Source organism: Drosophila sulfurigaster, chromosome 3, assembly GCF_023558435.1.
Source record: "Drosophila sulfurigaster albostrigata strain 15112-1811.04 chromosome 3, ASM2355843v2, whole genome shotgun sequence".
NCBI classification, from domain to species: domain Eukaryota; kingdom Metazoa; phylum Arthropoda; class Insecta; order Diptera; family Drosophilidae; genus Drosophila; species Drosophila sulfurigaster.
The window spans coordinates 1785527-1811854 of NC_084883.1; the positions used below are offsets into that span (position 1 = coordinate 1785527).

The 26328-nt window shown below is 42.7% G+C and overlaps 1 protein-coding gene across 5 annotated transcripts in view; it reads right to left on the reverse strand.

Annotated features, from left to right (window-relative positions):
• Positions 1-473: 473 nt before the first annotated feature.
• The window catches only part of LOC133841513 (nephrin), a 76096-nt gene continuing 50241 nt past the window's right edge, over positions 474-26328 (reverse strand). The window contains exons 16-22 of one of the 5 annotated variants that reach the window (XM_062274062.1): positions 26024-26190; positions 25648-25836; positions 24914-25063; positions 15242-15393; positions 14059-14170; positions 8624-8802; positions 474-2560 (exon numbers count right to left, since the gene is read on the reverse strand). In XM_062274062.1, coding sequence (XP_062130046.1) covers positions 1898-2560; positions 8624-8802; positions 14059-14170; positions 15242-15393; positions 24914-25063; positions 25648-25836; positions 26024-26190 — 1612 coding nt within the window. In that variant the 3' untranslated portion in view covers positions 474-1897. Of the gene's footprint in view, positions 2561-8623; positions 8803-14058; positions 14171-15241; positions 15394-24913; positions 25064-25647; positions 25837-26023; positions 26191-26328 lie in introns of those variants that run through there. The other 4 variants (XM_062274059.1, XM_062274057.1, XM_062274060.1 and 1 more) reach the window with 4 other exon arrangements.

Sequence of the window (26328 nt, forward strand, 5' to 3'; positions counted from 1 at the left end):
AGCTCTCTTCAAGGAATAGCAAGCGAAGTGAACGAAGTGAGCGAGATGGCAACATTTGAATGAGCATGCATGTGGCATGCAACCAAACTGTTCATTTCTTTATTGATGCTTTTTCTCAAGCGTCATTCGTTGGCCAAATTGAGGGAGAAGTGCTTGCTGCTGTAGCTGCATTAGAAGCACTTAGAATGAGAGCAAGAAAAGAAGACAGAAGCGAAGAGAAGATAGTAAGGATGGAAGCAAGTGCCAAAGGCAATGCCTGCCTTGACTTGGTAATTACAGCACGATGAATATTAATTAATACACACAGATACACACGCCCACACTCCCACACATACACATCCACACCCATACACAGAAGCAGAGCCAGAGAGAAGAAGACATTCATATAGCAGTTAACGCCTTGAATTTTTCTATCTTTGTCCTTGGCTCAAGATGACACCAGAGTCAAGCAGAGAGAAGATAGGAGAAGAGAAGAGAAGAGAAGAGAAAAGAAGCGGGCGATGCGCTGCTGCGTGTGTTTTAAATTGCTCGGCATTGATGGTACTACATAATAGAATTGTCATGATGTGCTCCAGCGCGGCCAGCAACAGAAGTTAATGGCGTACCCAAGATGAGCATGTCACGCTCGCTGAGCTGCAACGACGCAGCAGTGGCAGCAGCATCAGAAGTAGAAGTAGAATCATCAGCAGTAGCGAGAAGCAAATGTGCGGCAAGCACTTAAGAACGGCTCCGAAACGAGTCCTTGCCACATAGATCGCAATCCAAATGCGGAATTGTCCCCTTTTGAATATATAGTATATACATGTATATATGTATATATGTATCTATAGTAGCTGCAGATAATGTGAGAGCACAAAGAAAGGGGGCGTGACAGTTGTTGTTGTTGTCGGGGGGTCGAGCAACAAATGCGCTCGACAAACAAATTCGTTTGCTTCTATCGGAGGATGCCTCTCAATATATGAAAGCACTAACTTCCAGGCGCAGAGTCAGAGTGGAATGGAAGTTTCAAGGTGGAGGTGGAGCTGGAGCTGGCGCTGGAGGTGACGGGACAAACTAATCGCTCGCTGTAACTTGCTGCTGCTGCTGTCAACTGCTCAACTTGTATTATTTTATTTTTATTTTTATAATTTTGCCTTTTGTTGGCGCTGCCACGCCTCCGTGCGCCCAGCACAATCACGTGCCCAGCGACTTGAGGCCTGAGCACGCCCTAGGGAGCTGTCAAACGGCTGTGCGCTGTTTTCGTTCGTTCCACTGAACTAATTTCAAAATTTTTGACCAGCTTCCGCTCGTTCCCTTTCGCAGCTGTGGACTGACTGACTGCTCAAAGTTGTTGTTATGGCCGTTGTTATTGCTGCCAACGAAGCTAATTAGCAAGAGGCAAAAAGTAGGAGCTGGAGCGTTGGTCAGTCGTGCTCCTTCCTCTCCAGGCTATGGCCAAGCAATGAGATCGGTGCGTTCTTTATCTAAATAAACAGTCCAATGTTCTGTGGCTTGGCTGCGGAGGAAGTGTGTGTCCGTTTTAAAAATTTACATAAACTAATTCCGTAGCTGATTTGAATAAGGTAATGGACAGTTGTCCTGCTGTTGCTGCTGTTGCTGCTGTTGCTGCTGTTGCTCCTGTACACGTCGAGGACCGAGGAGACACATGCTGAAGAAGAGAAAGCTCCTAAACTCTAGCTACGGGTCAAGTCGAGTCAAGTCAAGAGTACGTTACGAGATATACGAGTACGAGTATGTTTGTATGTATGTATGCTGTTTGCAAGTAGTTACCATGTTGGATTAGCATTCAGTTAGGCGATGAATGTTGCCCCCTGCCCTAGCCTGCCCTACCACTCCCTCTCCCTCTACCTCTCTCTTAGTACCGGGGTTGCTGCTCTGCCCCAGTCTCAGCCTACAGCTATACGAGATGGCCGTCAGCATCTGTGTAGGCCACTGGGAGACCGCCGGGTCCGCCGCCACTCGAGTTGAAGCTGCTGAGCGACGCTGGGTCGTAGGTGGCACTGGTTGTCATCAGCAAATTGTTGCCCAGTCCAGCCGCACTCGTCGCTGGCAGATTCAAGATCTGCAGGCTGCCAACGGGCGCCGACACCGGCACGCCCACCAGGCTGGCATTAAGCAGCTGTTGCTGTTGTTGTAGCTGCTGCTGCTGGTGCTGTTGTTGCTGCTGCTGTTGCTTATTGCGATTGGGATCCTTGAGGATGCCGTGGGGTTGACGTGGCAGCGTCGCAGTGCCGAGCGGCAGTGCTGTCGTCATGCTGCCATTGAGCGTTGTACTCGTGGTCAGCGTGGTTGCACTCAGATTCACCGGATGCAGATCGTGCAGTATTTGCATCGGACTGCCGCCGGCTGTCGTGTGATGTGTTACATCGGGAGGCGGCACTCCCACAACGCCCCGCAAGATGCCACGCCTCAAGGTACCAGAGCCGCCGTTACCAACGAGCGTCGCGCCTCCGTTGCTCGACAGCATCGCCGCCGCCTGTGAGGTAACCGTAATGGGCATGGGCTGCAGATGTGCCATCGCCAGGGGCGGTCCACTGAAGTCCAATGCTGCCGGGTATTCCTGTAAAGAGAAAGTGCAGCACACAATGTTAAAAGAGTGAGCATTGAGATTGATGCAATTAGTTGCGAGCTTAGAGTATTGCTCTCGCAGTTCACTAGTTTCAGCTGCTGCTCGATTCCACGGCTTAGCAGCTGCATAAAAAACTTTTCTCATTTAACTATTCTCATAGAAATGCAATTCTGTGTCGACTTGGCTGAGAATTAAATGACCTAGTCAAAGGGGCAAGCTGAGCGAATCGCTACTTTAAATCTTGCAAGTATAACGACTAATATTATCTTAATATTCAACAATGTCTGTGTTAATATTTCAAAAGAAGTTGCTTCAACGCGTTGACGCCTTGATTACTGACAGTCCCTAATTGAAAGACCCCATAATTGTTGGAGTCTATTAAATGTACATATATTTGCTGAACTCAATTGAGTGTGCTCGACTGCGAGCTCGTAAAATATAACAAATTAAAATACCCAAAAATACTAACGAAGGCTATATTTATATAGTAATATACCATTACATTCAAAATATACCAATATTTTTTCTCAATTAAATAATTGGTCTTAAAATAAATATTCCTAAATTTCTTTTTGTATGTATAATTTAGTTTTTCTTAGAGCGCTTTTTAACGAAAGTATATTTGAAAGTATTGCTATTTTTAATTTCGCAGCAGTAGTATATATAATTCTGTTTTTGACTGCATCTGTTAGCTGTATTCTGGATTTTGCTATTAACAATAATACGATAGTGGAGACAGAATGTTAATAAATGTCACATTCATAGTTTTACAGAGCAAAGTGCAAAACAATGCTTTAATACATTTTTAAAGAAATAATTCCCAGTAATTAGCATTTGGATAATTAGCTTGCTAGTTGTTTATGGAATGCAGGTAATTTTAATTCACAATTTCAAGTTCTTTACAGTCGATTAAATTGACTATAGTCTAGGCTGCAATCCTACTCACATACTTGTTGTTTGATGCAACCTTCGTTAGCATAACTTAATTTGCATTATTCAAATATGTATATGCAAACATTGTATTGTAGTATTTGCAATTCACAAAATTCTTTCTTTATCGACTTGCCAAGGACAAGCGGGGCATGGCAAAGACATGGAAATTTCACCCAAAAGACAAATACAACATGCTATACTTAGTATAATATATTGTTGAGGTTTGTTCAGAGTCTCAAGGACACCAAGAGAGTGAACTAATTAACCGAGCAAAGTCAGCTCGAAATGTTTCAACGAGAATGGAAATGGATTTTTTGAAATTTTTCCTATTGCTGTTGTTGTTGCGTTTGCTATGCTTGAAATATTTATATGTGAGGTACGAAGCTGCATGAAAAGTTACGGACAAGTTGAGAATTGCGAAATACGAATTGTGAGTTGTTAAAAATCTGCAACAATTTTGATAGTAGTTGTTGTTGTTGTTGCTGTTGCTGTTGCCGTTGCTTGTTTGTTGCACTTTTTCCTTTAGCTGGGAAATATTATCTTCTACTTCAATTGACATGACACTTTGTGTCAGTTTGAAAATTGTTTCGCATGCAGGCGTCCAGTTCGCGCAAAAGTATTTCCAGTATTTTCAGTAGTTAGAGCAAAAGTTTAACGCCCACCCACCCATACACACACACACACACACACACACACTCATACATAACATGGGGTTGCAACTTGCAAGTTTTTTGGGATGGCATGGAAAAAAACTTCAAGTTGATGGCAGAGTTTGGTGCTTGCCTAATTGGAATATTGGAGACAAACTCAGCGCCAGCGTTGTTCGCTGCATTGATTTTACTCTATCATTTTTTATTTATTGCAAAATTTAATATTTCAAAAGTAATTGGTGCAGCACGTTGCTTGGGCAACCCAAACTAGTGAAAGGAAACTTAACCCAGTCAAGAGAACACATTAGCGCTCCAGAGTTGTAGGGGGTGTTTTTCACCCCTCTCCCCTTCCCCGCACACTTGCCTAGCACTGATTAACAAGGAAGACACTGGAGGCCTGGGCTTGGTAGTTTAGGATAAAAGGACTTAAGTATACCAAGGCGGACATTTTGTATCAGTTTACAAAGTTAAATTGTCTTTAACGAAAACTTCGAGTTGAGTTTGCCACGACAGCGCAAGGCATGTCCTGGCAAGGAAGGCGAAGGGAGAGGAAGGGAGGTGTGTATGTTGGGACAACAATTTGTTGCACTCGAGAGCCGAAAAGCGAATCGACAGCGCTGTGTATACTATGTGTGTGTGTGTGTGTGATTAAAGGGGTTCCTTGCTTCTTTTAGACTACTCAAAAAAACTTTGAGCCTGCGACTGCCACTTAAAGGTCCTTGTTATTGTGTGCGTGTGAAAGAGAAAGAGAGAGAGTGACTGAGAAGGGGGAGAAAGGGGGAGGGGACTCGCGTGAGTTGCCGCTAATTCAGCGCTGTCCACGTTGAGAGAGGCGCTGGGAATGAGGCGATGCTCATTATTGTCGTTATTGTTAAAGTTGTAATGCGGCAAGGAGTTCATTTTGCGTAAATAGAATATCAAATGTATGGCTACCCCAAGGACTATGTGCCACTGCCACTGCCACTTTTACAGCCGTCAAACTTTCGACATTAAATCCGTCGAAGGCGGCGCCAAAGCGCCTCTGCCTCGGCCTCAGCTTCGGCCTCTTCCTTCCCCTTCCCCTTCGGCTCACTCTTTTGCCTTGCGTCCTTTGTAGACTTGGCCTGCTAGAAAATTAAATTATGGACACTGGGACTGAGTGTGAGTTGTGTTGCGAGTATTCGGTTATTTATTTAATCGACATCAGCTGCGTTGGCCCTTGAATTTTAAGCACTGCAGCACTGTGGCGTACAGTGCGTATGCGCAATGTGATGGCCCTCTGCTGCTGCTGCTGCTGGCTGTCCTCTGACTTTCGAACTGCGTTGTCTTTGACACGTCAGCCAGTCAGCCAGCGAGACACACGACTTGTCGAGATATTCCACCAGTGAGTGAGTGTGTGAGTGAGTGAGAGACAATGCTCGAAGTATCCAAAAGCCCAAAGCTCGAGCGAAGCCCGCACAAAACTAATTGAATTTCAAACTGTGCAAAACTCGCTAACAAAGTGAGCCAGAGTTAAGTTAGATGACGCCACTCTCTGCACATGCACGTAGCCGAGGCGGAGCTGGCAGAAAGCTGGTTAGATGCCATCAACCATGCCCGGTCGACCAGGACGTGAATGCTCTGCATACTCGTCTTCCAACAACATATCTAAATGGGCCAGCACGAACTCCACAGCAGCAGCAGCAGCAGCAGCCAGCATTTAACTTATCAACTGCAATTGTAGAGGGAAGGTTAGGGGGAGTGGGATTGGGTGGGAGGTTAGTGGTTCTCCTCGGGGCAGACACAAAGTTCGCTTCTTTTTTTGTATTTTGTATGCCTTGTTGTTGGGGAACGCAATTGGCAATAAAATACAAATTGCCGCTTAAATAGTTAAATGTTGGGCCACAACTTGTTATGCCCTATAAGCGACAAGTGCAGTGAGAGCGAGGCGGTGAGCGGGGGTGACAGCATTCCATTCAGCACTCGACACTCTCTACTCAATTACGTATGCGCCGTGTGAGCCAGCAAAAGATAGAAAGAGAGGCGAGGCGAGGCGAGGAAGTTACCGCACACTTTTTTAGGTTTGCCTCTTGCTGGGGACTTTTCGTATTGTTTCGTTCCGTTTTGCAGATCGGCTAAAACGGATGTGAAATGAATCTTTTTGTTTCTGTCAAACATTTCGATTGAAATTTAATTTGATTTACTGTTATAAATTGTTTTTATTCATTCGGTTTTGGCTTTTGGGGCCAACGCCAGCGTCTAGCGACCAATGACCAACGAACAGACATCTGTGCAACAAAAAGTAATTTAGGTTTGGGCAAATGTTATAGCCAAAAACCGCAGCTGATACACAACTCTAGAAGCTGTCTCTCTCTCTCTCTCTCTCTCTCTCTGGCAGTCTCATTCTCTGCGCATTTTTCTTGCTCTGATTTGTTGCCGCGTGCTGAGTGCTCTCTATATATTTTGTAATTTTTCTAATGATGTTTATCAAATAATTCAATTTGGCCCCACAAAACATTTCTTATGTGTACGAGAAAAGCGAGCCTTGTCCGCAAGACCAACAAAAAGGAGCAGAGGGACACACACACACACACACACACACACACACTCACATACGGCACACACACGCACATACTTGTACAATGGCATTGTTGGGCAACTAAACCGAAATTGAATTTTTCTCCCTCGTTGACTAAAAACCGCAAACAAAAGGTTTGTGCCCCATGTGGAATGACTACTAACATGTGCAATGGCGCAGCTCTGAGCAGCAGTCAAAGAGAGCGAGAGAGAGAGAATGTGTAGTCAAGTAGCTGTCCTCAAATAGATAGAGCCACTGATAGCACCAACAGCAACAACAACAACGAGAACTCTGCAGGATTGTCAGTGTCACTCTCCATCATGATGACAGAGAGTAAACAAACGCGGGCTAAGCGATGGAATTGAGTAACTGGCTAAATCGCATAAAGCCCATAAAAATGGTCAGCAGCTAGCATAAATATTATTACATTAGTCCGCCATTAGGAGTCCAGGCCTGTCCTTTAGGGATCTGTTTGGCGACTATCTGCTAACTGCATTTCATTCGCATCTAATTTATACAATTATTGGACTGGCAGCACCATAAAATGCCAGCTGACAGGCTTAGGAGGCGGCAAGAAGAGGGAGCTGCAGGAGGTGGAAGGTGGAAAGTGGGAGAGAAGGGTGTCAACCGCATTGAGTGTCGTCTTAACTTGTCACATTTGCACCCCTTTAACAACCAGTCAGTCGCAGAGCTCGAAGTGATAAAAAAAGAGGAATACATAATGGTCACACACCAACACACACACACACCTAATACGTGGAACGAGGGTAATAAATTTCGAAAATTGATTTTCTCATGTTTATTGTGAATTTGTGGAATTTATATTGGGTTTGCAATGCGACAGGACACGACTCGATACGACACTACACGACGGAAAAGTAAAGACGATGCTGATGCTGTGTGTGATGCTGTGGTCAGGTCACACATTTAGCTGATGGCATGCCACAAAAATCTGCACAAAAGCAACAAGAAATGAGCGAGGGAATAATCGCTGCCGCATACATACTCGTATTTTTGAAATCTGCAATCTCGGTGACACGCCCAAGCGAATAGGATCGAGCGATAAGCAGGACAAGCAGCGGAGAGGAGCCACTCTTTATGAGTGATATGGCGCAAAAGTTTGCGTGCATGGGGAGCGAAGGAAGGTAGGTAGAGGAGAGGGCGGGAGGCGAGCTGTTGGTATAAATGTGAGCTACGATATGGCTGTTGTCATCATAAACGTCGCGCATACGCTGCGTATGTGTAATATTAAATTGTTGTCTTGAGAAAATAATGTTTACTCTCGCCAAGCACAAACACTGGCACACTGGCACACTGGCAGAGGGGAGAAAAGGAGCGTAAATAACAACAAGGACAACAAAGAAGCAGCAGCAACTTGCATCACGAATCCTTCCCATTCCCATGCCATCCTTTTACTGCTCGCTGCTGCAGCTTAATGCTTTCGAGTTTGTCATTTGTCTTTACAGCGTTGCATGCGGCACACGGATTATAAAAGTCGAAGCCAGTTAACTGACTGGCAGATGCCACATGCTGCAACAGCTGATGTCCTCTTGCCTGCCCGATCGACTATATACAAACTTGGTGTATATATACATATGTACATCCATCGTATGGATGTGCATGTGCAGCCCATTGTCTCGGCTCATTGCGCTTTAAATGCGATGCAAATGGAGGAGGATTTGCCCAAGGAAGAAGAAGAAGATGCTGCTGCTCTCTGTGTCTATGCCTGCGTCTGTGCTTGGCATCTAACTAATTGCGCGAACTAATCCTTGGCCGTGACTATCCCTAAGCGAGGACAGCAGGCAGCTGGTAGCTGGCAGCTGGCAGCTGATTAGTGTGATGGAGGATCAAAGTATGGGAGGCCAATTAACATGGCTGCCGCCAGCTGAAGCAGCTAATCTAAGCGAATCATAAAGAATCTCGCAGGCAACTTACCAAAGGCGGATACGACAAATATCTGTCACTGTTCATGTTGTAGTAGGAACCATCCGGCGGCGGTGCTGGCGACGGGGACGGAATGTAAACGCCCTTGCTGATGAGCATCTGATCGTCGCGCGTCATAGCCGCGGCGTGGCCATTGTTGTGCCTCGGATGTGGCAGCGTGCAAGCGTTCACTGCAACAAAATAAAGAAGATGGAGTAAGTTGATGACTTTATTACCTTCTGATATTATCTTATCTACTATATGTAGAGTGTGTGCGGTAGTTTGTTACAGGTTAGCGGGTCAGCAGGTCAGCGCACCGACTCTGCATTTGTGCCCCATTTGTTATTATTATTTTCGCATTTCTGCATGGATTTATGACAATTTTAATGCCTGACCAGACTTCCGTTTGCCAACCCATTCGAATTTGAGCTCAATTGATTTTTTGCACCCGAACAAAAAAATGCAGAAGCATTGCAGGAGGGCAAGAAAGAAAGCAGCATGCGGGTGTGATAGACAGTTGAATACTCTTTAAAAATGTATTAAAAGAAAGGAATATTCACTGAGTTAAGTTATTATTAATAACCTTTTAACATGATTATGATTTTACTGAATTTATGTACTTCGTAATGTTCAATTTTTACGCATAATAATACCCTTCAAAGAGAGAGTGAAGGCAACCGCAGACGTTGAGCTACACACAACTGCAAATGACACATTTATTGTCGCATTTGCAAAGAGAAAAAAAAAAAATGTGAAATCCAAGATGCATGCAGCCCGACAGGAGGCAGAGCAGTTAAAGGACTCCTACGTGTGTGTGTATGTGTGTATGTGTGTGTGCGTGCATCGTGCTCGATGCTCCATTCGATGCTCCATTCTGTTGGCGCCCACGTAGATGCAACATTTTGCTGCTTTCTGGTTCATTTCATGTGCAAACGTTTGGAATCAAATAAAACGATAGGCCATTAATTGCAACTCTTGCAACGAGAGTGGTCGATTGGTCGTCGTCGGATAGCAGCAAACAGCGTCAACGAGTGTGTTGTGTGTTGCACGTGCTGAGGTTGCATCTCCATCCAGGGATAGGCACAACAAGCTTCAGAGTTGTCCGTGTATATTTAAATGCCGCCTACTCGATGATGAAACAAATTGCTTGGCATTTGCTCATGCCTCGGTTTGTGGCAGACACCAGCAACAGTACCAACAGTAGCAATGGTGGCATTTGTGGCAGCCGCGGCAAGGATACAGCTAACGCTTTAACCGCTCAACTTAAACTCATTCGCAAAGGCGTGAAAGCCGCAAACGTAACAAATTTGTAATTTTCTAAAATAGACTTAGACACCCACATTTCCACTGCCACACACACACACATGCACGCGCTTAGCATATGCTGGTGTATGCGTGTGTACGTGTGACAGCGTGCGCTGAAAAGTAGGCAACAATAATGTTGTTAAGCAAAGTTGAGTTGCAGAAGCTGCTGCGACTTTGCTGTGACAACGCCTAGCTTAAAATGTGACTCGGCTGAGGCTGCGGCTGCGGTTGCCAAATCGAAGGCGCAGTCAACAGCGAGTGACAGACGTTCTCATGTTCCTTCTCACGTGTGTTGCCGTTGCCCCATGTTCATTTTGTGGCTTGTTTACTTTGCATATGCCACTAAGAATATGCGTATTGTGTATGCGTATGTTGTACTACAATGTGTATTACGAAAAATACAAAAAAGCGAACGGGAAGCGAGCGTTGGGGAACTTCGCATGAATTATTGATTTTTCGATCAGCTAGCAACAGTGTTGAAAAGCGCTCTGCTCTACTCTGCTCTCAAAAAAGAGCCGAACTCAACTGAAATTGTAATCATTGTGCATATACTATACTCGTATTCTATTCAGTTGAGGTACGAGTCTGTTTGTAATTGCCACTGCTTGCACTCTCGACACTCTTGCTGCTGCTGCTGCTGCTCGTGGTCACCCCAAGTCCCCCATTCATTTCATATTTATAGCAATTGGGATAACAAATGTGTTGGCCCACATAAAAAATGTTGTTGCAGCTAATAGAAATGAAACCGAAGCTGAAACTTTAACTTGCTCGTAATTGGCTACTTATCACTTAGGCAACCAACTTAACCAAATTCTATGTTTAGATATTCTGCTTGTGTATGTTAATTAATAGATTTTGGTTTGAGGTGTGATTCTATTTCCAGAAAATTGCCTGCTTGTAATTCGAGCCAAGGAATGCGATGCGAGCTTTAAATAATTTAAATAACGAACGATATGTATGTGAGAAAAAAAAAACCTACTTTTAATTACGCAAAATGTATGTGAGCTTTAAATATATGTATAATATACATATACATTGTATATATGTATGTTATGTATATAAGTAAATATCAAGTGAATTTTGTAAATCAATGGATACTGCTTTTGGGAGGTTATTATGACTATTGGCTGCTTTTCAGTGCTCTGGTAAACTATTCGAAAAGTATCTTTATACAATTAATGTTTATGCTTAAAGGTATAACTTGTCTTTAACAAAAATGCTAGTTTTCTTATACAGAAAATTAGCTGCCTGTAATTATGAAATAAGCGATATGTATGTGAGAAAAAACAACCTGCTTTTAATTACGAAAAATTTAGTTGAGCTATAAATATAACTAAGAAAATGTCAAGTTTGTTTTTCTAATTCTATCTTTTTCACTATTGTAATAAATCAATTGACACTGCTTTTGACAGCTCTTAATTTTAATAAATTTTGATTTAAAATATGTCATATTTAAGGGAAAAGAATTTGCATAATTTTTATGCTGACTGACTTGTCTTTAATAAAATTGTCAGTTTTCAAATATAAGACAACAAATGAAATGCTTATAATGTCAACTTTGAACAATTTAAGAAATGACTGATGCGTATATGAGAAATATAACCTACATTTAATAAAGCAAAAATAAATTAAAATTTAAATACAAATAAGAAAGTCTTTTTTAGAAGTAATGGTCAGAAGTTTTTATCGCTTTCTTCTCTTCTTACATTTGCATTTGCTTTTGGGAGTTTAATACATTTCATGACTACTTTTTATTTAAGAAAAATTATTAACAGAAATGCACTAGCAAACTATTCGAAAAGTATCTGTATATTATTTAGCTGCTTTAGCTTGTAGTGCCAATTATCTTTTGGAAAATTGCCAGTTTCCAAATGAATGAAGATTATAAATGGAAATATTTAAAAAATTGTTATTTTAAGCAGACGAATTGAAGCTTTAAATGATGAAATGAAAAAGCCAGAGAGTCAGCGAAGAAGGCATCGATTGGAGTTAATTTTGAGCTGCGGCTTCTGTGGCTCAATGCCGTCAGTTGACTGTGGTTGTTTACCAAACAGAAACTGGCCAAGGTTGATGCTCGTTCAGTGTTCGACTTTTCATATAATTTTCTTTGAGTTGTCGCATATTTGCACACACTGTAGTTTATTTGGTTGAGTGTGTGTGTGAGTATGTGTGTGGGTGCTCATTAAGACAGAGGCATTTTTGAATAGTGTCTCATTAAAAATGCGCTTTGCGTGTTTGCATCTGACTGGACGGCGAAGACTGAATGAATGACTGACTGAATGACTGACATGGCAGGGAATGGAATGAAATGGAATCATCTATTATTTGATCGCAGCCGAGGCAGCAGCAGCAGCAGCAGGTGGCGACAACTGACAAAAAGAATCGCATACGCGTGTGTGTGAGCATGTGTGTGTGTGGGTACACATATAGTACATATGTCTATGTGTTGGTTGGGGGGGCGTCTGCTCTTCGTCATGGGGGAATTATAGCCTTGGGCGCCTGTTTGAGATTCGGCTTCCGGCAAGCATTTTAATTTTGATGCGACGAGGGATTTTTGTTTCACATCTTTTTTGCCCGCTCGTTCGTTCTTGTTCTTGTTTTTGTTCCTATTCCTCGCTATCCCCGCTTTGCCCCCCGCCTGTTATTTGGGTTTTCTCCATTTTTTTCTTCCTTCTCGTTGTGTTGTTGATTTTGTCGTGTTTTTCGTGTTATTTTTTGTTGTTGCCGTTGTTATTGTTGTTGTTGTGGTTGTTGTTGTTGTTGTATGCTTTCTTTCTTGCCACCACAAGCCGCATACATAATTATGCGCACTGGAGACGTCTCTGTTTATCTGTGGCAAGTTGTCGTTGCTATCAAATGTGCCTTGGCTGCTGCCGAGCGCTGTTGCTGTTGTTGTAGCTATTACTTTTGAAGTATGCTCCTCCACTTGCCAAATACGTTGACATAAGGTAATTGTATTTTATTTTCAGCGCAGAGACACGACACGACAATTCAAGACGAGACGAGACGAGACGAGACGAGACGAGTCGAATCGAGACAAGCCCAAGGAACAGATAAGATGAGAGCACAGACTGTCGTCGTCGTCGTCGTCAGTCGAGGAGACAAGACCAAAAGTTTTGCAGCTAATGTATTTTTATTATTTTTACGCTTTGCATTTCAAATGCAGTTGTTGCCGCATCCATCGGCAATGCTTTCAGCAATGTCTCAATGTTATTGTAATACTGCCATTGTTATTTCATTTCTTTCATCTCTTCCTTTTTTTTTTGCTTTTCATTTCTCCTATTTGAGCCAACTTGCTATGCCAGAAAAAAAGAAGAATCTCTAGTATTTTTCTAATTTTTTTTGCTCTGTTCTATAATAATAATAATTTAATTTCTTTGCTAGTCGAGTCTCATACGGTTTTTGGTTTGTTTTGCTGATAAATGTGTGTCCTTAAATTTGAGTTAAGTTGCGCTCTTAAATTAGCGCAGGCTGCACGTGATTTGGTTTCAAGTGTTGCAGATTGCAAGTGCATGTCTACGATGAGCAGAGACAGAGAGAGAGAGAGAGAGAGAGAGAGAGAAAGAGAGAGAGAGAAAGAAAACAGACAGCGAGTTGAAAGTGGATGCACACACATGGCTCAATTGAAAATCAAGACTAGCAAAAACTTTGCTCCTCAATTACAATTAAGATGGAGATGTTGCACTCAAATTGAATTTTTAGCCATCGCGTAGCTGCTCGTCCTTTTCTACTCTGCTCGCTGTTTTCTTTTCAGATGCGCATTTTACCGATTTCCGTTTTTACATCGCTTTTATTTTTAGCTTTGATTGCAATCATGGCATAAAATCAGGCAACAACTGCAGCGCTCCTGCTATTACTGAATGGCCAACTGACGTGCTGACAGCGCGTGCAACTCTCTCGCTCAACTCAACTCTCAACTCTGAACTCTCAACTGTGAACTTGCTAGTTTGTTTTGGCCAAAAGTTAATTATCTAAAATACTTTTTTTCATGTGCGACCCCTTTTTTTTATACATCTATCTGTGTGTGTGTGTGTGTGTGTTCGCTTTTGTCTCCGGACATTCATTATGCTGCACACAGCAAAGAGGGAGACAGACAAACTGACAGCAATATCTGTAGAACGAGATCTTACGAGTTGACTTACCCATATTATTTGGATATAATGCTGGCAGGGTGCCGTCCTTTTGGTATCTGGGCGGTGGCATGTCAGCGCTCTCCACCAGATACGTCGATGCAGCCTTCTTTCGCGCCTCGTCCTGCGAAAAAGAGAGAGAGAGAGAGAGAGAGAGAGTGAGTCGGAGACAGAGTGAAAAAGCAATCAGAGAACAATCACAGTATGCAACCCAAGACTGTCAACCATATCGGTTCGCACCTCAAGTGTTTGAGTAATTACTCCCTACTTAAGCAATTTTAGCGACAGGCGAGGAAAGAGAGACAGAGATAGAGGGGGAAAGGGGTGTGTTGAAAGTTATTGACGCATAATTGACAGTCGCGATGACAGCGACGACACCAAGTGCACCTTTTTGTCCTTGCTTCGCGCTTACATTACGTATACGCAACTTGCTGATTTATCATACGCCCCGTAGGCAGAGAGAGAGAGAGAGAGAGAGAGAGAGAAAGAACGAGTGTGCACAATATACAGTTAACAACATTCGATGGCAGAGCAGAGTTCCTGAGGTCGCGCTGCCGCAGCAAGATTACGCTGGTAATAAATGATTTTAATAATTTGAAACGATTTGTTTGCCACTTCGTTGACGCTCCGACTCGAGACTGTGTTTGGCTTTGGTTTTTGGGTTTTTGGTTTTCGTGCTTGCTTTGCCTTACGTTGACTCGGTTTTAGCCTCGCGCGCTCATCATTATCATCAGCAGGGCGTAATTAATCACAACGTCTTAGCATGCTGCTGCTTCCGGCTGGCTGACAGTTCCGGCTGCCTTCGAGCACGGCGACCTCGATGTCAACAGTTTCCCCCCGTTTTTATTCCCGTTCCCCGATTCAACGTTTCTGTTCCCGCTTACATTCCCGGTTCCGGCGCTGAGTTGTAATTTCAAGCGCCTGGCAATAACTTAAGACAGCCCATACATTTTTTCATTTCTCTTCTTTTTGTGCGCCTCGTTTTTCGTTTTTGCCTAAATATTTGTTACAGCATCAGAGTCGACATTTGTGCCCATTGTACTCATTCTTGCTCACAAATTGCATATTCATGCACAACAACAAGCGTCAAGCGGGGTAGGAAAGAGAATAGTTTTGGGTATAAAAAAAAATGGAGCTGAAAACCGACTACGCTAGCGTGTGTGTGCGAGTGTGTGTGTGTGTGTGGTATACTCACAATGTATTCCGGTTGACTGCCCTCATTGGAGTAGGACTCGCTCTTCTCCGACACGCTGGACAGTGTCTCGCCGGTAACGGTGTCATTGTACGAGCTGGGCGCGTACATTTCGATGGTCGCCGTTTTGCCTGGTTGATTTGTAGTTTCCGCCACTGGATGCGACAATGGATAGGAGCAGTTCCCAGTTCCCAGTTACAGTCGCAGTCACAGTCACAGTCATAGCCACATAGCCACAGCATTCGGGCCGGGTCAGAACATACAGCAAATCGCAAAAAGCAGTAGGTAGAAAGTATGCGGCGCAAATATTGAAAAGGTGTAATTGGCAGTGACATGCCGAAAATTGATTGGGCGGCGGCGCAGTGCGCCAGTCATTTGGAACATCGCACGGGCGGGGCGGAGCGGAGCGGAGAGGGTGGGTAAGATGATTGTCGACGTCGTCGTCGTCATCGTTATTGTTGTTGTTGCCGAAGGGCGTAGGCATGGTTGTGGTGGGCGTGAACGTTTCAGGCAATGCAAATCAAATGCAAATAGCAAAGATTGTCAAAGTGCCGAGCAAGCAAATGTTGACCAGCATTGTGGAGCATGGTAAACGGGTAGATGGGGGAGGCAGAGGCAAAGGCAGAGGCAGAGGTGGGTGCCATTGTGTTAAATTATTCACATTTGGCGCAATACCATCGACGACCATCGTCGTCGTCCATTTTTATGCCGACGCATTTTTGTTGACCGTGGTCAAGGGGAAAAATCAATGCACGATGTGCAGTTCGACGATGCGAAAGGCAATGAGTTGCCAGCCAGGTGGCAGAGCAAGGGCAGAGCAAAAAGAGATTGAAGGGAGTGAACAGTGAGGAGGGTAGAGGAAGGAGGTCAGAGTAAAAATGCAATTAAATTTGTATATAAAATGCCATTAAATGATTCATGGCACATTTTCACAAATGGCAACGACAAAATGACCGCGCCACATGGTTAACACGTGTTTTCCGCAAAGTCAATGTGGTATGCGTGTGTGTGTGTGTGTACGTGAGTGTGCGTAAGTGTGTATGTGATGTGTTGCGTTGCGTTGCGTTGGTTCGTTGAGTGCATTTGATTTTGTTGGTTGTTGTAGCCATATTCGCATGAATGAATGAAGCATTCCGTTGAGTGTTGCGTTCAGTTATTCAGTATCCATGTTGAAGCCGTGAGCGGTGAGCGTTGAGTGGGGAGGGGAGAGAAGAGAGGAAGAGAATAATGTATTAGATTTGTTTGGCAAACGTTTTTCCAATTAACCTGAAATGTAGATGCATTGTTATTGTTACCGTTATTGCTATTATTGCTGCTGTTCTTTATGTGCACAATAAAGATTAATCGAAGCGACTTTCAATTTTAATTTCAATATCCGCAATCTATTGGAAATACTAAATTTGTGCTGTAAGCGCGGAATACAGTCCTTAAAGGGATTTTAAAATTATTACTATACATAGAGAAATGTTGCCTCTCACTAAGAATAATATCTAAAGAAATCAAATAGAAATAAAATAATAAAGTTGGCAATTTTTGCCATTGAATCATATTTAACCCATAATAGGAAATTTCATTATTTTTTTAATTGAAACCTATTAAAAATTCTAGTTAAATGGCAACAGATGAGTTTTCGTCGATTTGTTAAATATATTTATTTAAAAAATAAACGAGGACACATTTTCAGATTAATAATGTTGAAAACTAGTTTATAAAAAGTGCAGTCTTTAATATAAGCTAATTGCAGATTTGCAGATTGCAGATTGCAGATTTCAGATTAATAATAGAGAAAACTAATAAGCATTGCAAAAACAACGCAAATGTAGTTTACACATTAAATGATGCTGTAAAAAATTATCGCCATCAATACACGCGAGCAATACGCGCATCGTATTTGAAAACTATTCGAACCTTTTAAAGGCTCGAAGTCAATAAATTGAACTGAATTTAATTGTAGATCGTCAATTGCAAAAGCGCTCTACAGCCATGTGCTGTTGACACCATCACGTATTTATTGCGGGACCGACGTAAATAAAACATGTTATCGGAGTCCGCCTTCTCATCGACGAGGTGGGCAACAAACACAGCTCAGCAAACGGCCCAACCAACCAAACATACAAGCAAACGCATTCACAGTTTAGTGAATTAAAAATATTTTTTGGCATTTGTCACATGCTTTATTTACGATGACTGTAGAGTCAGCAGCACAAATAGTTCCATTGCCATTGCCATGGCAAACGAGTGCAACATAAAAAAATGCTTAAATGCATTAAATAATGGGCAGGTCTGTAATCAATTAAGCGAAATAAAAATAGCAGAGGGAAAAGCTATTAAACGACAATGAAGATTCATAAGCCATGTTGAACCCCTATATCAAATGGATCTGTTTAAAATTAAATCGATTTTTTGAACACTCGATTCAAATTTTAAAGCAATAACCACCAAATATGAACAAGTTGTAGGATTAAAGCTTTTCTCACGTATGTTTACTGCTAAAGAGACTCGCGAGTCTGTGAAAAATACTCGATAAAAAGCAATTCACAGAAATAAATTAAGCTGTAACTGCCAAAGTTTGGAAATAAAACAAGAAAATAAGTAAGACAGCAATGCTCGAATTTGAGATACTCGCTACTCGACGCGAAGAATACAAAACACTTTAGTGTAAAGTAGGATTAAAGAAGGATTGACCTGATTTCTATACTCGTTACCCAAAGAGTGGGAGGGTAATTTAACTTTGTGCCAACAGAAAATGAATGTAAGAACACCTCGATTTTAGAGACTGTAAATAGTAGAACTACAATTTTCATTTTGATAGCACTTTATATTATTGTACTCAGATCAAGTTTAATTGTGATATTTGCCACACCCACACTACAGTTCTTACTATTATCGATTAGAAAGAAAATTGAATAGTTCAGATATAATTGCAAAAACACTCTGCATCTTCCGGCTTTTTGCAATCTGGTATATTTTAAATGCAGTAGTATGCCATTATACCTTATGAACCTCTCGGTATATTTTAGTTTTATGATAACACCGCCTTAGATTTTTTTATTTTATTGAAAATATATAGGTTTCTTATATGTTATCAATAATATTATCTCCTAGCTTAGTATATCAGACCGATAACTTTTGCCGTGCTCAACAGAATTATTATACCCATCAACCTTCTAAAGGAAGCGGGCACAAAAAGCAGAGATGAAAGCGCAGCACTCAAATGTAGCAGGTAGCTTGACTTGACGATGCATGGACAGTCGGAATTAATGACCAGCGAGCGGGCTTATCACTGTCAAAGCCCGTTTCACTCGACAACAACATCGCTGTAGTTGTAGTTGTAGTTGTAGCTGTAGTTCTCGTGCTGTTATCGTTGTCGCAATGGAGTTTTTGACAGCGTCGCATATACGACAAATAAGCTGGTAGCATAGTTGGTAGTGGCGTTAAAGCTGATGCTGCCACACTGGCATGCCACATGCCACAACAAGCGAGAAAGGGATACTGACTGAGAGAGCTTTTGTTGTTATTTTCTCTCTCTCACTCTCTTTGCCACCGCCGTCGCTGCACTTTATGCCTGACAGAGATTACAAATTTTGCACTTATGCTACGCCAAGGCCAAAAGATATACAGAACTGTAGTGCGGAAGCGGGAAAAACGGGATTTCTTTCGCTTTTTACCCAGCTGCCTATATATGTATATGACATGGCTTAGACAGCTTTTGCGGTCGTCAGGACAGTTAATGACGTCGTCGTTGACGGTTGCGTCTGCTTTGAAGGCTTTTCTCTTAATCTGCTGCCGTCCTGCCATGACTCTCGGCCGCGTGGCTAATGCCGGTGGCTTGATGGTCTTGGTTGCTGACGAGCATGCAGCTTCTACGGTAAAAAAATATGCTGCCATTTATGCTCAGATTTTGATGATGTCAAAAATCACAGCTGTTTTTGGACATTGCTCTAACCAAAAATATTATATTTTTAGCAGCAAATGTGAATGCGAAGATTGCCAAATCATCTGCTTGTCAGTTTACTTTGCCAATTACGCACAAGTATGCTTGGGGTTTAGCTTAATCGGATTGCGTATTTCCTGGAATCGGCATTTGGGCTCCAAAGATATTTTATGATCATGATTCAGAATTTCTTCAGATAAAATTTAAAGTCCAAAGTAGAGTCTCATATGTAATATTACAAAATACTTATATACTTTCAATAAAATATTTTTTCTACTCATATAACTATTTTAAGTATTTGAACTTTTTTTGTTCGAATTAGCATCATTATTTTAAATAATTTGCCATAATTTCCTTACACAATAGACCAAGTATTTAATGTGGTATTAAATTTGTGTATTGAAATTTTATCGTAGTCTCATTTTGTAATTGTAATTATAATGCCTCTCGATAATAATGCCGTTGACTACAAGATACGACTGCTATAGACCACGAGCTAAGCATAGACATATGAGATGCCAATGGGTCGACTGCTCTCAGCATTAAAGTTGGAAAGTTTGGGGCAACGGCATTGGCGCCCAACTGTTTGACAGCTTTTGTGTTTATCTCAACAGATTCGATGGCACCCGCCCAGCTCCGACTGGCCAGCTTGAAGTTCCCAGTTCCCAGTTCCAGGCCTCTGGCCATCATCGTTGTCGTAGTCGTAGTCGTAGTCGCAGTCGCAGTTGCTGTGCACAGTAGTCAATTGTTTAAAGAGTGTCAAAGTCAAGTGCTTTACGTAGAAGCAGTCCGTTTGTTTTGGAGTAACCGTAACGGTCGCTTATCGCTTATGGCCACGTTGGCACAAAACTTTTGCCTTGGCCAACTCGTTAAAGTGTCGCACTTTCAGCCTGCTTCTGTCTCTCGCTCTCGCTCTCGCTCTCGCTCTTGCTTTCTATCTCTCTTTCTGCCTCTCGCTTTAGCAGCATCCTCATCTCTATCGTTATTCTTTGTCATTCCATTTTTTTTTTCGGTCGGTTCGTTCTATTATATTATTTATTATTGACAGTTGCCAGTTTTTGAGTTGAACAAACTGCCGAGATTATTCGAGTGCGCATTAGCTGGAAGAAGATGATGTAGCTCCTCATCTCTATTCAAGTGCGCATTAGCTTAAATAAATGTGGAGACCCCACATCCATCTCTTGTGTTGAGCTAACTAACTTCTAGCATACAATACGGTGTGTTTTTCAAAAATTTCCATTCTGCCAAAGTGAAAATGCCGTTTTTGGCCGTTTTCTTTTATGCACACTTCATATCTATGGGGCCAAGCGAAAGGGCAATAAACATTAGAAATGGCTTACGACAGGATGGCCAACTCGCTTGAGAATGATATATAGTATGTGTGTGTATCTTGCGAGTATGTGAGCACTTCGTGTCATTGACCGTGGCATCAGCAGCAAGAGCAGCAGCAGTAGCAGCAGTAGCAGCAGCATCGGAATAGTCGGACAGAGCAACCGCCAAACCGACCAGATGCCAACCGCAGACTTTTGGCATAGTTTATCGGACAACGGGCAACTTGCAATGGCCAAACTGACAGTGGGACAGTGGATAGTGGACAGTGACAGTGGGCAACTGTCAGCAAATGTGTGGACTGGGCAACGGCAAAACAGCGAAAGCTTCTTAGCCATGTCCGTGTCCGTGTCCGTTGCGCTTCCTTTTTGACGCCGAAGTTGATGCTGAGGAAGAAGCAGCAAAAGCTAAGGCTGAAGATGAGGCTAAGGATGAGGCTGAGACGGGTGATTTTCTTTTCCGTCATGCGCCATTTTGACACAAAAGCGCAAATGCACATTAAAAATGCATATCCAAGGGGCAACAACAACAATAACAACAGCGACACAAAATAGGAAAATAGCAAACAAACAACAACACAAACAGCTGCAAGCAGCCCACAAGTCAAATTTCGCCAGCGAAAGCATTGAAATATGCACAGATATCTTCGGGCTGAGGCAAAGCAAGGCAAGGCAAGGACTATGCAGCCTTGCTTTCGCCACCGCCCGTGTCTCCAACTTTCCCCATGTTTCCCGCTTGCCAACCGCTGTCATGCTGGCCAACGCACCAGTTTCCCTGACAACTCCTTTATGGCCAAAAAATGCTTTTGGGCATTGTCAGTTATCGGCTTATGGCAGCAGTGGCAGCTGTGGGAGGCAGGAGACAGGAGGTGGGCGGTGGGCGGTGGACGGCAGGTTGAGAGAGCGGTAGCCGAACATTGTCATAAAAATGTTGTTGTTGCTGCTAGGGAAGACAGCTTTCCAGCTGCAGGCTCAACTCGACTCGACTCGCTTAACAGTTGTTGTAACAAGCGGCTGTTAAGACTGAAATATGCATTTCTTTTGTGTTTTGCCAGCGGAGGGGCAGCCTCTTTCCCTCCCCTTCTCCAGCAGCCATTTCCAAGCGCGTCATTTGTTCAAACATAACTGCGCTCTATGCATACTGGAAATGAGGGAAATTGCCAGTGCTCATTCTCGAGGAAAGCTTTACCCCCATCTAGCATAATAAAGCCAGCTGAATTTCTAAGAAAAATATCTTATTTATGTCCTGCGGCTGTAGTTCATGCTCCGTCAGCGAGTGCCTCGCGTTCATAATGTCAAAAATCTTGGCCTACATTTCACACACAAACCGAATTGGCGAGGCGACTCAAACTGAAACTGAGACAGAAAGACCGAAACTGAAACTGAGACGGAGGCTGAGGCTGAGATTTTGCAGGGGGGGAGTCTATGGAGAAGGCAAACAAAAGCAACGAAACTTCAGTGGCCCGATTGAAGGATGCTTCCCTGTTCTAAAAGTAGTGTATCTCTCTGCAGATGAAATACAAACAAGTTCTCTATGATTTATGGCACTAATTTCTAAATGTAATCAAATTTAGCAAGAACTTGACTACTTAATGTTAATTTTATAATATTTATATCAAAACTTTATAGTCTAAAATTTAATTCAGTGGCTTTGTTGTATTATTTATGAGGCAACTTTTCAATTATTGCTTTGCTTGCTTGTAATTGCTTTGTCAAAAATTAAGTGAATTTCGACACAAGAGCATTCACAAGAGCATTTTGGTTTTTCATAATTAAAATCTCTTAAATACTTTACATAAAAGCTGACTCTGGTACATAATATATATGGTATGTATGTTGCACATCGTATTGCAAATTGTTTGTTACTAATGTAATAAACGAAACTAATGATTTGGGACTTGCTTTAAGAGAATATTTGCAATTGCCAAGAAGTATATATGTATGTATCTCCTCATATGAGCATATGAAAATATTTAAAACCATCGTTTTCGTTTACTTTAAATGTATTGAAATTCTTTTAATACTATAACTTGATTAAACGTATCAAAAGTTTTTAGAATTGTTTCGAATTACTTGAATTCAGTCTCAACTATAAATAAAAAATTTAATTTATAAGCTTAAATCTTTACATTTAGATCTGGATATCCTATGTCAGTAATTCATTTAATTAGATATGTAATCAAAAGACAATTGAAATGCTAATGAAAATATTAACAAATTTTCAGAGTAAATTTATGTCTGTCATTTACAGTTTAAAGGTAAAACTGGTAGAATACAGATTTGTTTAGGAATTACTTTAATAATTTAATTTACTAGTATGTACGCTTTTAATGCTTTCTGCTAAAGTGTTTCAAGTCTTTAGTTAAATCATATACTGCGGTATCTTCACTAATCTAATGTAAACTTTTTCATTATACTTTAACTACAACAATATCATAATCAGTTGAGCATTCACTCATTCATTCATGTCTGTATAAATGCCGTAAAAAGTTTTGCGACAAATATATTGTGGATGCTTGTTAGGGAAACAAGGACACATCAGAAGGCATCAGAAGTTGGGCAGGCGGGCAAAAAGTCAGAGAAGTTAACCAACTCATAAGTCAAATGTTTGCCGAAAGTACGACTACTCGTATATAGTATATGAGCATACATTACAACTGCAAATAGCGAGTACACACACCGTGCACACAGTGAGAAGGACACTGAGTGGAAGAGGGAGGAGGAGCAGAGGAAAAGGACAACTCGCAATTGGAATGCTGCCCCTTTGTCTGCCTTGTGTACGGGCAAACAAACTGCAAATACGCAGGCTGCACAGAAGGAGGCGGAGAAGGCGGGGGACAATGAGTGCGGAGGAGAAGTATACCCCGGAGGAGCACAACGCATTGCTCCATGCATCCACGTACATAAGAGAATGCATAATTTTCGGTGTGTTGCACTGGGATTGGCATTGGGATTGCTACGAGGTCTGATTGAGATGGTGCTCCTGTTCTATTCCTTCTTCCTTTCCTTCTTCTGGTTCTAGTTCTGCTTCTGCTTCTGCTTCTGCTCTGCGTGTCAAACCACTAAATTTGGCTCAATGAGAAATAATTTGGTTAGCACGCCCAGCCAAACGTTTGGCTCATCTCTGGCCAAGAATTTTTGTCTTCTGGCATTTGAAACGTTCAAATTGCTTTCGTCTTGTGCTAACACTTTCAGCACGTTTCAGCTTGGTTTTTGGCTCTGAGACCTGACTTGCCATCGAAATGTCTTCAATTTCATTCAAGCAGCTGAAGTCATATTTATATTATTTTCTCTCGCCTTGGATTGGGCTGAAATATAATTCCATATTAATAAACAATCTTCAGATTCAGCTGCAAATTGAGCGGCAGGAGCCAAAACTCTAACATTTGCCGGACACGTGCTCTCTGCTCTCTACAGTCAATGGTCTCATGGTCTCTAGTCTGTATTCTACAGCAGCAGAGCAATCTGATTTCCGAAAGATTGTGCGTTCAGCTAAGAAAACGATGCACATTTGTCTTCGCCAACGGGTCAAATGGGGCAAGTGGGCTCTGGCAAAGGGGTGAGAGGGGGTCAAGGGGAGAGACAACCGGACGGAGTGTCTGCCAACGTCGTCGTTGTTCAATAAACAGTTGCAGTTGGCATGGCCCCGGGTCGTCCATGGCTTGCTTGGCTCGTTGCTGTCCGCTGCCAGGATGCATCATTATTTTCTGTCATCATTATATTCTTGTTGACTGCTCCGAGCGGGTTTTTCTCTTGCTTTTTTTGTTGTGCTTTGCTTTTTTTTTCTTTTTGTTTGTGTGCTGTTTCCTTGCCACGCTCTGACTATGGCTCAGACTTAGACTGGCTTTGGTTTAGGTTTTCTCGCGGAAATTACAAGAATCGCATATCCAGAGTGAAGAACTGGTCTCTTCTCTATCCTCGACCTATACCTACATACTATATATCTCTGCGTGTATATTTCATCTCTGAGTATATGCAGGAAATTGTTTAGTGAGCGTCATAAACTGAACAGCAGTCGCGTCGAGGTCATTGAGGAAAGGACTAGAGAGGCGAGAGGTGGACGACTAAGTGGGCAAGGGGCAAGGGGCAAGGGGCAAGCAGGCATCGGAAGTAGCACAACGCGTTCTGCTTCCTGTGGTGTCACGGAAGTGGTATCAGAGCTACGAAGTGGCTGCTTCTTGACTTTGCTCTCTGAGAGGGAGATAATAAGAAGCTTTGTGCATCTTTGTGCTCGAGTTTCTCTCGACAATTGCGAGTTCGAAAAGTATGCACAAAAAGTGGCAAGTCACAAATTATGGCATAACAATAAATGAAAAAGAAATAAATAAGCACATACAATATAATGAAAATGGAAATAAAAACAAAATAATCATAAATAAATTGTGGCGCTTCTCGCATCGAGTGTCAACGAACCTTTTTTGCGACGTTGATGCACAATGAACCAGGCAACGAGCGCCGCATTGACCAAGAGGAATCCAAATGCCGCCAGAGAGATGCCAATTATGACCAGATTCGGTGTGTTGCTGGAGTCCTCCGTTAGCTCGGCTGGCAGCATTTCAAGTCCTGTTCGTGTATCGCGAAACATAAAAATAAACACACAAAGACACAAAAAAAAGCGAAAATGAAGCAAACAAAGCAAAAAATATTTGCAAAAATAAAACAATAAATAAATGCGAAACGAAATGAGAAACTGTAATAAAAATGACGCAGCATCGCTTCGGGGGCCATGCTCAATGGTCGCGTCCTACTTCCAGTACTCCTCTCTCTTTCTCTCTCTCTCTCTCTCTCTCTCTCTCCCTAGAAGTTCGTAGCTGTCTCTTTCTTTTTCGCTGCTGAAGCTAGCCATGCAAAACTGACGCAAATCACGTAGCCATGGTGTGTCGCGATGACGCGAAACGCAGCCCGGAACATGTGGCGGGCAAATGAAATTAGCGTGGCCCGATGTTGACCACATGGCACGTGCGGTTTGGTTGGGGAACGCGGAACGCGGAACAGGGAACAGGAGACAGCAGACGGGATACGGGAGACAGTCGCGAGTACGAAAGAAATGTTCAAATAAAACAGCGACACACACACACACATACAACTTGCAAGTCAGCAGCAACAATAACAATCGATTTTCGATGGTGATGATGACGATGATGTACCTCGCTTCAGACGCTTCTCGTTGCGCTTGTGCAGGCAGCAGCCGATGACAAACACGTTGAGCAACACAACAGTGATGCCGGAGGCCACGCCCACCAGCAGCATGCCCGAGGTGCCGCCCAATGGAGTCTGACTGGTGGTCGGCGGACCACCGCCAAGCGATGATGCTGGATGTGATGGCGGCGGCGCCTCTGTAGGTGCATCCATAATTAGTTGAGTCGAGTCCATACAATTCCAATTAAAGTGCAGCATTTTAAAAGGGTTGAGGGAGTTGGAGTAGAGAGAGACGGTTGAGTAATGCAATGTCCTTGCTCTAGAGCAGAGCTTACATCAACTGAACTGGAACTCTTGTGCGATAAATCTGAATATTGTGCTTACCTTTGGTCTGGGCTCGCGTCAAATCCGGCAGGTAACTGCTCTGGCCCAAATCATTCCAGGACATCACGGAGAACAAATACATCGTGTTCATCCTCAGTCCGCCAATGGTCAGCTTGTGACTGTTGGGCAGACCATCAATGTATTTGTACTGCTCGCGGTCTGCCATGCTGCAACGAGAGATGCAATTAAGGCACATCAGTATGGAGGAGGACCCACAACAGGAGGAGTTCTCTCTGAGCTGCCTGAGCTGGCAATTTCATTAGTGCATCCGTGACATTTGCAGTAATTGCAACGGAATGAACTTG